General features: G+C 32.6%; 1 protein-coding gene across 5 annotated transcripts in view; it reads left to right on the forward strand.

Moving 5' to 3' along the window:
* Positions 1 to 16124, forward strand: part of ERBB4 (erb-b2 receptor tyrosine kinase 4) — a 1101636-nt gene that overhangs the window by 721063 nt on the left and 364449 nt on the right. For all 5 annotated transcript variants that reach the window (XM_057503587.1, XM_036926862.2, XM_036926865.2 and 2 more), the window contains exon 4: positions 6490 to 6624. In XM_057503587.1, coding sequence (XP_057359570.1) covers positions 6490 to 6624 — 135 coding nt within the window. The remainder of the gene's footprint in view (positions 1 to 6489; positions 6625 to 16124) is intronic.

The following is a 16124-nucleotide window of genomic DNA, read 5'->3' on the forward strand; positions in this document are numbered from 1 at the left end:
GACATCTAGCAAGTAGAACACTTTGGAACTTAATTTTATCCAGCTTTTTAAAAATTTTATTTTATCCAGTAATGAAATTCAGCATTGTCTTCATACTCAAAGCCCTTGGAGATGACTGTCTATCTATCATCTATGCATGTATATATCTATCTGTCAATCTATGGACTTACCCACTGACCTATAGTGTGTGTGTGTGTGTGTGTATATATATATATATATATATATATGTATATGTATAAAACCACTTATCCATAATATGTTTATCTACCTGCCTACTGTATTATATAATATGACTTTAATATGTAATACAGATTTGTGAAAAGGGTGGGTTAGAAGCAAAAAGTTGAATCTTACAAGATGGTAGAAACTTAATGAAGGAGTAGCAATGAATGTAAAAGGAACAGGCTCGATTACAGTAGACATGAGGACGTTATTTAGGGTATCGTGACTGATTAAATATAGAGGGACAGGACTCAATGATAAATCTCAGGTTTTGAATCTAATTAACTTTTACAGCATGATATTATAATTTTAATGGAAATCAAGAAATTTAGAGGCAGTATAAGATAGGGAGAAATTGTTAGAGGAAAAATATTAAACATTTGGATAGACACATAAAATTATATAATGAGCTTAAACATTTTGAGAAGGAAATACTGTATCGATAATTTAAAGACAGTACAGGACAAAGTTTATTTTAAAATTTTTCCAAAGAATATCAATGAGCTTAAGTGGATTATTACTTCCCTAATATATAGGAAGAACACATTTGGATTATGCTAATTTTACTCAGTATATTTTGATTCATAATGTAAACATCGTCTAGTGTATAAGGAGGTGATATCACTGACATTATGCTATCAGTTAAGCAACTAACAACTTTTTACAAATGTCTGTCATGTTCTGAAGATGTTATTATCAGTATAATCATCAAAACATTGAATTTCCACTGTGTGCTCGATACTTTCTTTGGCGCTAGGGCCACAGAAAGACATGTCATGGTTCTCATTCTCTAGCCACCTATGATACAATAGGGGAAACAAAAAATAAAGAAGGTAAGGTAGCATTTGTTCTGTTGGATAAGTGGTTCCAATAATCAGTGTCCTACGAGTTAGAGGCAGCTTGTCTAAAAACTGGGTGTTCATAGGAGACTTCTCAAAGGGACTGGTACTCGACCTGAAACATAATGAAAGCTAAGGCTTGTCGTGGAACCTGAGGCATATATTAATACACTGGAACATCATAGAGAACATTACTGAGTGCCATTCGGTTGGTAACAAGACAGCTTTGCTATTATTTTCTATTTTAAGCTGATTTTCAGACAATGAATCTAATAACTTCTCTTGGAATTGCCATGCTCTGATCGAAAAACTGTCCACTTCCTAACATTCAGTATCCGCATCCATGAGCTTTTGACTCTGATCATCAAGCTGAAATACAGAAGGTTACATCACTCATTTACATTATCACCCTTTCCCCACTCCCAATACAAATGTGACATTTCAATTTTGCACACTTCAACTCTCCTTAAATCATCTGTATAAAAACTTCAAAGCTTGATTGATGATGAATGAGCCATTGTCTCCTCAAGCACCGGGTTCCCATTAGCCTTTAGAGTCTGAGCTTATTAATAATGAACCTTGAGGGCTGACCCAGTGGGGTTGCAGCGATTCATTGTGCTCCCAGCTGAAAGGCCTGGGTTTGGGAAAGATACAGGAATCTCTAGACTAAGTCCATTCCAGAGATGATGTATTAAGTGTCAGAGGTGGATGATGTGAGCTATAGTACTTTTGTATCATTATCTGCCAACAGACTTGTGTGGCTTAAGGTGATGACAGTGAGAAAGATACATTGCTTTATGCCTGAGAAAATCAATAACAACTTCCTGTAGCTTCATCTTGAAAATGGGCTTTTGCTACTTTGGATTTTGACTTCTTGATTGTGACCTTTGGCTTGGAAAGGCAATAAAAATCTGATACATGCATTATTCAGGCATCTCCACTGTAATTAGACAAATGTAATATCTCTGATCTTTATTTTCATTATCACGTTAATTCTAAGGTTATTCTGTAGATGCACCCATGCCACTGAGACATTTAGATATACAACCAGGAACTAAGATTAAATATTTCATTCTCGTGTATTAGATCTTCCTTATACTATTGTGTGTGGTAGCTTTGTGAGGAGAAGTAAAATGTTTTCTATTGATACGGATCATATAAACTAAAGTGGAACATGACTAACAATATTTAAAGTTATAATCTTTATTTTGTGAAGAGAGAAAGACATTCAATCTTATTTATGAAATGGTTACAAATTGTGCATGGGGTCAAAGTAATTCTGGCTACGCTTAAACCTAGTAAGGAGGGCATATTAAACTGTATTTTCAGCAGGGGTGCTACATCACAATTTAGCTATTTTCATACAGGACAGGTAGAAAAAAGCCATGACTCAGTGTTTTATCACATTTTCTTTTGAGAGAATGTATTTGCAAAATGTCAGTGATTCTCTTAATGGTTACTCATCCCCAAATTCACTTTAATAACTAGCATTTGAAAAGAAATGAACAGTACAAAAGAACTTATTTAAGTAACACAAACATTTCCTTCTTCATTAGATTCATGCAAATGGCATTCGAGGGCAGAAATGCTCAAATCAACAATCTTTATGGATTAGAAGGCTAAGACACAAGTACTTTATATACTCTTTAAAATGTCATTTTGGCCCTTTACACCTTTATAAAAAATAATTTAAGGAAAGATCTGAAGTAGTGTCACAGTTTTCAGTATAAAAACATGCTTTTAGACTTTTGTGTAGCATATGCTAGATAATTTGAACAGGTTTGAGGAAATTTGGCCTGCCCAGGATAGGTCAAAATCATCATTCACTTGATAATAATAATTGGATTTGGTACACAAAATAGGCTTAGGGATACCAGTGAAAATCTCTAAAGGTACATTATAAATATCAAGCATAATGCCTGCAGTAATTTTGTACATTATCAATTATAAGCATTTTATGTAATAAAAGCTATTTCTCTTTCAGCTCATAAAAACTCTAACCTCAAAATTATTTTTTTCTACTACTCAAGATATTGTATATTTATTGCTCTACTCAAAATATGTTTTCCTATACTACAGATAATTATATTTTCATTCGTGAAACAAATATTTATTGTGTGTCTGGCTTGTGCCTCACATAGTGCAAAACACAGGGGATACAGTTTTGAACAAAACAAATATGACCACTAACAATGAAATGTGAACCAGTTAAGATGACTATAGGGAGTTTATGGAAAAAGGTAGCTTTCATTCTACCTTTGATATTGTCAGAATATAATTTAAAATTAGGAACTACAAAAGAAGTTAACTGATCGATGTAGTGGCAAATTCCATGGTACCTTTTTTTTTTTTAGTTTTATTATTGAATACCTATTGCTCCAGTTTGATGCTATATAGCATCTTAAAATGTGCCTTGCCTTGATGAAGTTTATTCTAATATTTCAGTTATAAATCATGCATTATATATGTTATACTCAACATACTGGAGTGTAGTGTAAATTATGGTTTAAATACAAAAAGATTCCTTATATGTTTTACTCAACTTGGATGCATTAATCTAGTAGGAAATGTTTCAGACACAAACATATTTTAAGTGTTTACTGGAATTTTTTAGTAATGAAATGATACTTTTCCATAGAATGTCATATTTAATATATCTTAATATATTTAATCATGACATTCATTAAGAAGACAAAGTTCTGTTTTGTGAACTCCCAGAAATATTTTTATACAATAAAAACATTCATAGCAACTTTTTTTCTACCAATTGTTAACAATAACCAAGAATCTATTTGTGTCTAATTTAATTTACTCTGATATCAATTTCCTATAGTGGGAAGTGAAATACAATGGAATAAGATTATCTTGAGCTCATTTATTTACTCATCATATTTTTTGTCTTTTCACTCTTCTGGGCTTTATGCATCTTTGTTCAAATATTAAATTTGTGTCTCATTTGCCTGTCTTCTTAGAATTAGAAATTGTCTTTTTTTAAATTTAATTAATAATTAAATTTTTTAAATGTAATTGTGAATCACTTTATTTCATGCTGGTGTGAGAGAAACTTTGGATGTAATACAGATGATATCTTCAATGAACAGTTAATAAAACTTATGGAAAGCTCTGCTGTTCTTGTGAATTAGCAAAGTCAAATCTAAAACACAGCCAGACATTTTTCTAATATCTTCTTGGATAAATATCTTCCCAAGCTTTTCTCTTTCTAATCCTTGTCCCTCTTTCTAATCTAAAAATGCAGAGAAGCTAGTATATTCAACCAAGTCAGAAACATTAGTTTTCCCTTTTTGACCAGTGAATAACCTGAGTCTGTAACAACTTTCTTATAGGTCAATACTTATCCCTAGAATTTTCTGAGTCCAGAAGTAAATCTAACTGAATGATTTCCCCACAAAAGCATACTAAATTAGTATTTTAAAATTTGTATACAGTTTTAAAATCAATGTAAGCTATATACACAAATAAATGTAATTTTAACATTATTTCCTGAGATATGTTTAGGTAATCAAGTTGATCAGAAGAAAATGTAAGATAAAGTATATATTAAAACTCTCCTATAAAGACACATAAAATCCACATTTTCTGATTATGGGGTTTTGACATTCAACAACAGAATTGGATTTAAACAAAACATAAAGGAAAAAACAGAAGAAAATGTAAGATAAAGTATACATTAAAACTCTCCTATAAAGACATATAAAATCCACATTTTCTGATTATGGGGTTTTGACATTCAACAACATAATTGGATTTAAGCAGAACATAAAGGAAAAAAAAACTATTTTTAGGGAAAATGCACACATACCCAAATAAACTATCCATCATTAAATACTAAAAATGTATAAATCCTCCTGACTAGAATTGCTAGCAGATGCTGGGTTTTGAAATAAGGATGATAGAAGTATCATCCAGATTGATCATGATTATACTCTTAATTTATAATTTTAACATGTAAGACTATACTTGAATTATTATTGCCTGCTTTCTAAATCCTTTTCTAAGTATAAACCAAGCTCTTGAACAGAATATTTCTAAGAAACAAATGTCAATGTTGGTAGCAGATTAATATGTTTAGGAAAGGGATTTGATGAGATTATTATTCAGTATAATATAATCTGATTCTGTTTGAATATTTTTAGATAGGAAGTTGGAGATGGATACTGTGTTCCTTCAGTATGAAATATTTGAATTAAAATGTGACTCCTGACAAATACAGACACTTTCTATAATGTTTGAGCTATTACCTTTTGCTTCACTTTTTTTTTTTAAGTCGAACTTTTCCAAATGTAGACTGAAAAATAACCTTCATTTCCTGGATAGCAGTCAAAATCTCCTTCCTTTGTCACCTAATGAAGAATTATTCCTAGAGCAGAAGAACATCACCTAATGTCTCATGAGAAAGCTATTAGATGAGATCGCCACATTTCTTAGATAGAAACTTAATGCCAAATATTAATGTAGAAATCCACTTTCACAATCTTTCTTACGTCTTACATCTCCCTTCTGCTTTGATGAAGGCTGTATGATTAGGTCATGGAAAATAATATACTAGGTTTTAGAAGTAAAACGATGATCTAATTTCTTTTTGTCTCTTTTTTTTCTCTCGCCTGAGAAAATGGAACTAATAGTAGGTGGAAGGGTTGATGGGAATGGGAGTGATTTTAAATGTGGAAAACCCTACAATGTCAAAATTAATCTGGAGGATTTTACACATGCAACACAATAAGGCTCTTTAGATGTGCCCACCAATCTCATTTCCACAAACACCCCCTTTAGGACATCACATGTTATTTTTATTCTTTTATCTCCCTCTTCAGCTTAAGGTGATTATTTAAAAAGTTTACATGAACTGTAGCTTCTATTTTGTGGTAATTACTTGCCTGCTGACTGCAGTCAATGTCACATTGACTGAAACAATTTTTGTTAAGAGAGATAAATAAGTTAAATGATTAGCAGGAGGGGTTTGGTTGGATAAATACTATTTAATTTACACTCTGGTATATTGTATTCTTATTAGAAATAATGTAGAATGATATTTAATTAGCATAAAATACTCACCATGTAATATTATACAAAACTAGAAGGTTATGAAACAGTCTATGCAATGTTATTACAATTTCAGAGGAAAAAGACTTAGAAAAGAGATTAAAAGCATCTATACCACAATGTCAGGAGTGTTTCTTTCTTAGTGTTTAGATTATGAATGGTTGTTTTTCTTTGTATTTTTCTATCTTTTCCAATTTATGCCTTTGACTTTATATCTTTATGACTCAATAAAATGTATTTCAAAGGACATCACAATGACAAAGCAATTTATTTTTGAAAATAGTTTAAGACTAAAACATTTTTATTGACTACCATTTTATCAACAGAAAGTTTGACAATAAATATCTGTTTGTTTTTTTTAATACAGAAATCCTAAATGGTGGAGTCTATGTAGACCAGAACAAATTTCTCTGTTACACAGACACAATTCATTGGCAAGATATTGTTCGGAATCCATGGCCTTCCAACTTGACTCTGGTGTCAACAAACGGTAGCTCAGGATGTGAGTAGCCTTTTTAATGTCTCAAAATATTCCTCTACTTCTGTGAAAATGAATGGCTTATGTTTATCATGCCATTAATAATATTTTGAATTTTGATTGCATTCATTGAAATATTCAATTATATATGATAGATAGAGCAATCTTTTATTTCTAATTATTTTTATTTTTGGAATGATACTTCCCCTTTACAAATTCTCATTTTCTTACCATGGTTCTTTTTGTGAAGTCTAAGCTACTTTACCATATTTCCAGTGTCTAAGCACCACAGGATCTAAATGCCTAAACATACTCCCCATTGTTCATCAACTTAAGGCTGATGTCTAAATACAGCTTCAATGTGATACATACACTACCAAGAGAAAGGCAGAACAACAAAAATTACCTTCTTATTCACTTTAACTTCTTACATAAAAAAGAACAACTAGTGAACATTTTAGAATTCCTAAGCCTTCATGTGCCCCTACAACCTTCATGGCAATACTTTGTGACAATTCCAAATACTGTAAGTAGAGTGGAGAAAGCTAGGTTTCATATAAAAGAAATATATATTACAACTACCCAATTCCCCATTCTCAAAGTATATATTGTTTCTACCACAGAGGATTTATCAAATTCAAAGTGTTTAATGTAATTAAGTGATAAGCAAGTAATATTTGAAATATCATTAAAACATCTGAAAGTTATTCTGCTTGGAATCTGTTTCATTTTCATAAAGCAGCATACGTTGTCCTAACACTTATTATTACTGACAGTTGTATGAGAACAGAAACTTTTATCACATGAAACCCTGGTTTTATATTTCTCATCTGTTACTATATATTTTCCACCTGAAATCATAACTCTCCTCACATAGTTCAATAATTATTTGCAATAGTACTGATTGTGTTATGACACTTTCATAGGAAATCAAGCTCCACGGGGCAGTTATCAAATTTCATGATGGTCCTAATGATCTAATGGGGAAATATGAATATATTTGATCCAAAGTGACAGCTGTGTTTTTAATAAATGGCTAGAATTTTTTTAAGAAAGTAGAGTAACATAATTTTCTTTTCACCTCTGAGCAGAAATTTATGAGATTTCATCTTTGCAGTGTTCATGTTGCCTACCTTGTAAAATTACATGTGAATAAGAAATTGTATCTGTTCACACTAACAAGGCAAATGATGAACTTCAGAAATGGCTTCCTTTTTCAGTCTGTCTGTACTATGGTACATTTTATATTTGGGGGGAAAAATAATGTTGGATAAAAGGAAAGGCCTACTGACTGTCAGCCTATTAGAGTGACTATCCTATAATACATGAATAAGATCAGACAAGAATAAAGCAAAACAGGCCAAGGGGAATTGTGTCCACCAGCCTTACAAGATGTGGAACAGGAAAGGTCTAAGGGGTTTGCGGCACTTTCACAGATGGCATCTCTTTGTGCTGTTCTTTTGAGGGCACATTTGGATGGCTGTGCCTATAATTAGGCAAGTAAGTGTAGCTGCATTTGTTTTTGCATGCAAATAATTGCAGGTGCAAAAATTATAAAATGCAGAGTAGAATCATAATGAATGGTCCTTTTCAAAATACCACCAACTGCTTATCAAAGTTTTATTCTTTACATACAAGTTCTATTTGCTGATACATTGTATATATTGCATGACACTATAGCTGATGAGAATGAATTGGGTGGTATTTGCCTGTTGGTTTCCAATGGCTTTATCTTGAATCAGTTTTTTCCCTATGTTCTCCTCATGCATGATCACAGGGACTCTCAGGGTTTTAAATGCAATTTCTACACTGAGGACTCCCAGAACTACATACCACCAACCAGTCAGTCATCCAAGCTAAAAATGAGGTAGTCATCATTGACTTCCCCTTCTCCTTGGTTCTTGGCATTTATATAACCACTAAACCATGCTGAATTTGCCTATTTCTGGATTTTGTATACTTGTTATAATATTTTCTCATATCCTTAAATTAATAAATAATCACAAAATAAGTGTTTTATATCATAAAATCATAAATATCAATAAATTCACAAAATAAATTGCAGAGGGTTATAGGAAAAATAAATTATAATACATTTATTAACATCTTTAAAAATAAACATGTGGTAAAGTAACATGCTTCTTTATTAGTACATTAAATAAAAAATTATAATAGGATTAATATGTAATGTAGTTTTGAAGCAGTGATTGGCATACATATTATTTTTAAAAGTACAGTCACTTTAACAAATGGTATTGGGAAAACATGCACAAAATTATGGTTCGATTTTTATCTTATACTGTATATAAAAATTAATTTTAAAAAGATTAACCTGAGTATAAAACCCCAAACTATAAACGCATAGAAGAAAATACAGAGGAAAAGCTTCATGACATTGGACTTGACAATGATTTTTGCGTATGACACCAAAACCTTAGCCAAAAAAAGCAAGAATAAAAGAATGGGCTACGCCACACTTAAAAACTTCTATGCATCAAAGGACACAATTAACAGAGTGAAAGGCATCTTATAGAATGGGAGAAAATATTTATAAAATATCTAGCTGGTCAGGGGTTAATATCCAGAATATATAAAGAACTCCTATGACTAAACAACAACAAAACCCAAACAGAAATGAGCAAAGGACTTGTATAAACATTTCTCCAAAAACAATATACAAATGGCCAAAAAGCATAAGAAAATACACTCAACATCACCAATTATTAAATAAATGCAAACCAAAAGCATGAGCTATAACTCATAACCATTAGAATGACTACAATCAAAATAATAGAAAATAAGTGTTGGTAAACACTTATTCACCAAGGTGGAAAAATTGAAAATCTTGTGCACTGTTTAACTCTCTAAATCATTATAAAATAGTGCAATTGCTATGGAAAATAGTACAGTGGCTCTTCAAAATTTAAAAATAGAACTACCATATGACCCAGCAATTCTACTTCTTGATAAATGTCCAGATGAATTGAAAGCAGGTTCTCAACAAGATATTTGCACACCTATATTTATAGTAGCATTATTTTCAAGCTAAAACTTGGAAGCACCCCAAATGTTCATTGATGAGTGAATAGATAAAATGGGGCATATATACATACAATGGAACATTATTTAAACTTAAAAAGGAAGGAGATTATGACACGTTACAGCATGGCTGAGCTTTGAGGGCATTATGCTAAGTGAAATAAGCCAGTCACAAAAATACTGTATGATTCCACTTACATGAGGTACTAAAGTAGTCAAAATCATAGAAACCGTAAGAAGAATAGTGATTACCATAAACTAGGGGAATTAGGAAATGAAAAGTTTTCAGTTTAGCAAGATGAAAAAATTCTGTAGATCTGTTACATGACAATGTAAGTATACTTAACTCTACTGAGCTGTATACTTAAAAATAGCAAGATGGTAAATATTATGTATTTTTTTCCACAATTAAAAATGAAAGATAAATAGATAAATAATATTTATTTATCATAACTGGGATGTAACATGAATACATCAATGGTTTCTATTGGTAAGAGTGTAGCTGTCACTGCCAATATTACTGTGGTTTGGCCCTTATATTAATAATTGATGAAAATCATATTTTAATAGATTAATGTGAATGATAATGTAATGTTTTCCCATTCATGGTCAAAGACCTCCTAAATTCTATCCATTGCCCCTTAAGGGGTCTGAGGCCTCCTGGTTAAAATCCCGTGTTTACTCTCTTTGCATCCAGTCCTGACAAATTTACCTGACAAAATGCCAGCATGAGACCTATTTAATGAAAATCTAACTGTGACCCTGTCTAAAAAGCCCTGTCACTTCAACTGATTAATGTACAGTCAATTCTTAACAAAACCATAGGTTTGGAATTTTCAGCAGATTCTTGCTTATTTCCTCCTTCTATGGAATGAGTTCTTAAAATTTCTTGTCTGCACTGACCTTCCTTTTCTGTTTGCCAGACTAAATTTTATTCATACTCTAAAACATTCATCAGGCATTATCTTTTCTAAGAAGTATTGTCTTCTACAGTTTACATTAGGTAAATTTTCCCATGTAACCACCCCATACTGACCACTGCTGAACACTGGCATTCTGTCACACTCTAAAATGAAAAGTCCTCGTGGTCAAAGCCCAGTTCACCATTCTATTCTGTTTTAGCACACAATAGATGGATCATGTATATATTCTGAATAAATAAACAAATGAAATAGACCAGCTCATAAATAGGAAAATCAGATGAACCCAAGTTATGTTTTATTCTATCCAATCATTTACATACAGAAAAACATAAGAAATAAAAGTTATAATCCACAGATAGGTAGCTTATCCATTTTATGTCTTTTTCAGGTAAAGATGGCAATATACATCTATGTGCTTAATTTAATTTATAATTATATAAGTTACACTATTTCAATTATACTGATGTTCTACTTATGTTTTATTATGCTTATAATAAATTGTAAGGTAGAATATATATATGACTAACTTTCCATAGTGTTTAAAGAGATACTAATTTGTATAATACTTTAAAATATCTACAGATCACACAATTTTGACAAAGAATTTAAGAATATTTGATTCTTAAGGGATAATTTGGAAAGATATTTGGGTTTTGGTACAATGCTAATTCTTAATGCAAAGAAGCAAAATCTTTTCAAGAGCAATCTGACTTTTTATTGCCATAACCTTTTGGCTCTAATTGAAACAATGAGGAAAAGGTTTGAAGTGTCTAGAAAAATAATTCAAAAATGGTACCACTCCTTTCAAAGTATGTGATTTAGGAATAGTTATAACCAAATTGTACTTTCCAAGATAATTGTGATATCTCTAAACTTTAGCAGAGTGAGGGAGAGATTACTCTTTTTTTTAATGCAAATCCCTAGCAAGACTTATCTAACATTGCAACATTCTTGGATAGGTATATGAATAGGACTTATTCAATAAACTATCCTTCAAAGTGAAAAAAATCATATAGTCACTTGGAGCACTGTATTACCTGCCATCACCAGAAGAATGTCAAAATGATGGAAATTAGTTGCCCTCCAAAATTAAGCAGATGAGAGTCTATCAGAACATGAATATGGAAAAATAGACAATATTTCCCAAGGAGAATGTGTAGATAAGAAAGTGGATTTAGGAACCAAACTAGCTTGTTTGAAACCGAACACTGCCTCTTATTAGCTATTTGACCTTGGGCAAGTCACTTAGGCTCTCAGTACCTCTATTTCTGCATCTGTAAAAGGAGTGTGTGAGGAGCTGAGCTGAGCAGAGTTGCTAGTTTCAAGGGGGCAGATGAAGACAGAGAGCTAGTAAGAAGGTAAATCAAGTTTCCCATCACTTATTGCCATACTGTAAGTAGGAGGCTAGCCTGGAGAAGGCTCCAGCTTCTCCACTGTCCCATTTTCCCAAGAGCTTGAGGAGAGGGTCAGATTGATCAGATTGATCAGCACAGACAGGAAGGATCTCACTGCTGAGGGAGGCTTCAACAAAGGACCCTGAAGTTTTAAGATCTTGGAGGAGAGGAAAGGTGGGAGGGAATGAGGAAAGGGCTAGAAGGGGAAAGCTACTGAGTACTGAGTCAGAGAGAAGAAACAGTGTCCTCAAGGTTTCCCCCACCCCTGTAATTCAGCAAAGGCACCTGAGGAAAGCCTCTGTTAAAGGTGCTTGATAAAGAGGCCTCTAAAAGGAGGCATCTGAGCCAGGAATGTAGATATGCTCAAAAGCCTGGTTTTCAGGGAGCTGTGAAGCCACCTTGACTGCACATCCCTTCCGAGGCTTCATGCATTGGCTGTGTACCAAGTCTGGTGTGCGGAGGGCAGCTTCCTATGTGAGACCTGCCAGGTAAAGCCTTTGCAGTTGCCTATGGTCAGGCCTGAAAGATTATGGCCATGAGATGATATTATCAATGCCATAGGGCTATAATGAGGAATAAATGAGTTAATATGTGTCCAGATCTGAGTGGTATCTTATGGTAAGGGAGTAAATGCCTTCTGATTTTGTTATGTTTTTTCATATGAGTCTACCATATATGGACAGAAGTATTTTTACAGTATATGACAGCTATATTTTCATTATATTTTAATTAGCATCTTATGTTTCTATTTCATGTGTGTTTTAGTAATCAGAGGATACTATTTCATAGCTTTATCTCACTGTGACACTAAAAGGGACAAATCTTTGATCTTCTAGATACAGTCTTTTCTTTACGCCAGATGTTTCACTCATTCTCAATTACTTTCCAAAACCAAATACAAATTCCCCTTACTACCTGAAAGTAGAGTGTTCCTATGAAACCTATTGTAAGCTGGAGTATCCCCATTTTCCAAAATTTGATTATGTCGCTATCTTTTTATGAAAGACCTACATTCCTACCTGTTTTTGCTAGTTGAAAGAAACCCAAAGATTTTTGCTTTTAGGAGAAAAGCCACTACTGTACTACTATAGGTCTTTCATAAAAGCAAAGTGATCAATCATAAGGTGAACTTGTAGGAAGGGGAAAATAAGAGCATAAGGGAATTGGTAAATTCAAAGAAGATCATTATATTCACAAATATAATTCCAGGACTAATTGTTTGTTTAAATCAGATCTTCTGCCTGCATTAAAACCATTAGTAAAGTTTAAAACTATATTTTTCTTACAATGACTTGTATATCTTAATAATTGTCCATTCCTAATTAATATTGCATGTTGTGTGTCATATAGGTAATTTTCTTAAACTGTAAAATAAATTTCAGAATAGAGTAGAATTAAATCCGATTTTCTTAGTGTATCAACTTTCGTTAATCCTTCAGTGTTATAATATTTACATGAAATAGATGTATGCTTCTAAGTCGTTTGGAATTTTGTGTAGAGTAAACAAACAGAGGTACCAGGAAAATTTACCCACAGTACATTTCAGTATAGCTTCAGTTTCTGTGTATGACATATGCATATAGTCACTTTTCTATAAATGCATACATAGAATCAAATAATGCATACTGTTTTTAAAATATTATTTTTAAAATAATAGCTTTAATTAGAGAAATAGAAGAATGTGAAAAACATTAGAAAGGAGAAAGGATAAGTGAATCTGTATGAACCCCAAGAAAAAACTTTTTGAAAAGATTTATAAAATAAATTTGCATCAATCTCATCTTATAAAACAAACAACCAAAGAATGAAAGATCACTTATGAATTCAGATGCAATTATTCTAAACAAAATATTAGCAAACAGAACTAACAGAATCTGGGAATGAATTTTTAAAAATAAGAGCAAGTGACAACTAAGGTATCTTTTTAATCCTGTTAATGAGTAAACATCTGAATCTGACCCATTTTGGAGAAGGCCTTTATCACTACATTTACAAGAAGATATCCGTATTGACTGAAACTCACTCCAGGACAAACTTTTATTTATGAACATTACAAGGGGCAAGCACAGGTATGCCTGCTGGCTTGGTTTTGTTCCTTGACTTCTTAGGATAAAAGTGCAATTTTTCACTTTTTGAGTACATTTTAATGACATATCTTTATTTTCATCATATGCAATAGCTTTCCCTCAGTTAACTTTTCCATCAAACAATGTATGTATTAAATTAAAGAAGTATTATCTTGGTTTTCTAAGAAGTAACAAAATATTCTTTAGCAGTACTTTACCTTCAGGTGGCAGAACAGAATTTTCTCATAATAGATCTCTTAACTCATCTCAGGGTTCATATTTGTCATGCATTGCATGTGCTATTTTATTTTATTACAAATCATATCTGTCTATATATACATATTTGTATATAATAAATACATAAAATAGACAATTATAAATGTTCACAGACACACACACTTACATAAGCACACATTGGTCTCAACAGTTTAGGATTACAAGTTAATTTGTACTTTCCTTTTGCATATAAATCACCTAAAATCTAAAACGAATTCCATAGGCTCTCCACCCTGTCCTGATCCTCTTACTGCCAACCCCAGCCTCTCCAGTAACCTCACAGCCATGCATGACGCCCTTAACTGCTCTTAAGACCCCCAACTTCTTCAAAGCACAAATGAGATTAGTTACTAACATGATTTTGCTAATAACAATCGTGGTTATTTTAGGGACAGAGAGGCCCAAGCCTGACTTTTTTGTTCTTACTCATGTGTGACCTTCTGACCCATTTCCAAACCTTTAAGGACTAGGTGTTTTTTCACCCTGGTGTTTTTGTCCTTTCTCCAGGCAAAGGTTCATTTCATTTTCTGTTTCTAAATTACTAGAAACATCAATTTGTTACATAAGGAAATACTCACTTCAGGCACAGAATATACTGTGGCTCCCTTGGAAAAGCTTTAATAGTGTATATGCCAAAGCATTCTTTTTCAGTCTAAAATTATACCATATGCCAGAAATGTGCTGGTAGATGTTTAATAACAACTCTTCAAAAACCAGGGAAGGAAAACACCCCAGTTCGTAGATTTTGCTGATTTCCGTGGTGTAAACATTCTTAACCTTGTCTCTTTTGAGCAAACAATATGGATTTTGGAAGAGAATGCCCAGCTAGCCATTATGTAATATTTACACAATTACTAAATACAGATTTAGTAGATGTAAATAGACTCAATTGTATAGATAATAGTAAAATATAGTAATAATGAAATAATGTTTAGCATATGTTACCTTTTTTTAATAAAATTTAATTATGGGTTTATATAATTTAATATTTAGTAACAGCTGTATTTAACAATCAGCTCTCAAAATTCTAGAAAGTCTCACAGTTAGCTGTGTACACTATTGCCATATGTGAACGTCAGCAACCCTATGGAGGTAATTACTGGGCTAAGCCCAGTGTAGTAGTGTTTATCTTTTCTCTCTGTAATGATGCAGAGAAAGGAAGCCTATACGTCATGTATAGTATGAATGATTATGGACCCAAGTCTTCTGTGGGGCAGATGCTGAATAACACACACACACACACACACACACACACAATTCAGGAAAGAACAACCTCTGTAGGGACAGGGCAGTTTAACTCATTATTTAAAGAGGAAAAATAGCTGACTCTTCAAGGTCGTATTCTGAAATTCTTCATTTAATTATTTTTCACTTAAATTATTAAACAGCACACATAGCTTCTGCCTGTATGTGTACTTCTTTCACTCAAGATTTCCTCAAGAATGGATAGATATTCACCTCTTTTTGACTAACAGGCTTACAGAGGGCTAAATGGTCTCTCTCAGAGTAAACTGAGTTTCTGCCTCAAAGATTAACTCCTCTGTACCCTACACACATACTGTTCCAGCCTTAAAATGGTCAATTTTCTACCTTCAAATAAATCTTCATGACCTCAGCTTGTTGGAAGGAAAATTATTTTTATGTCAAATGACAGTAGAGATGCTGTATATCATGATCTAGCGTAACAAGAGGACAAGGTTCTTTATGTCCAGACATAAGCGGATTAATGGTTTAGACATGCATCAAAATCTACTGAGACTCTCTCTGAGCCAGTTCAATTTAGGATGGGAACTATCCGTCTTCAAGTTCTTCAATTGATTGTAGGG

This window comes from Manis pentadactyla, chromosome 6 (assembly GCF_030020395.1).
Source record: "Manis pentadactyla isolate mManPen7 chromosome 6, mManPen7.hap1, whole genome shotgun sequence".
Lineage (NCBI taxonomy): Eukaryota > Metazoa > Chordata > Mammalia > Pholidota > Manidae > Manis > Manis pentadactyla.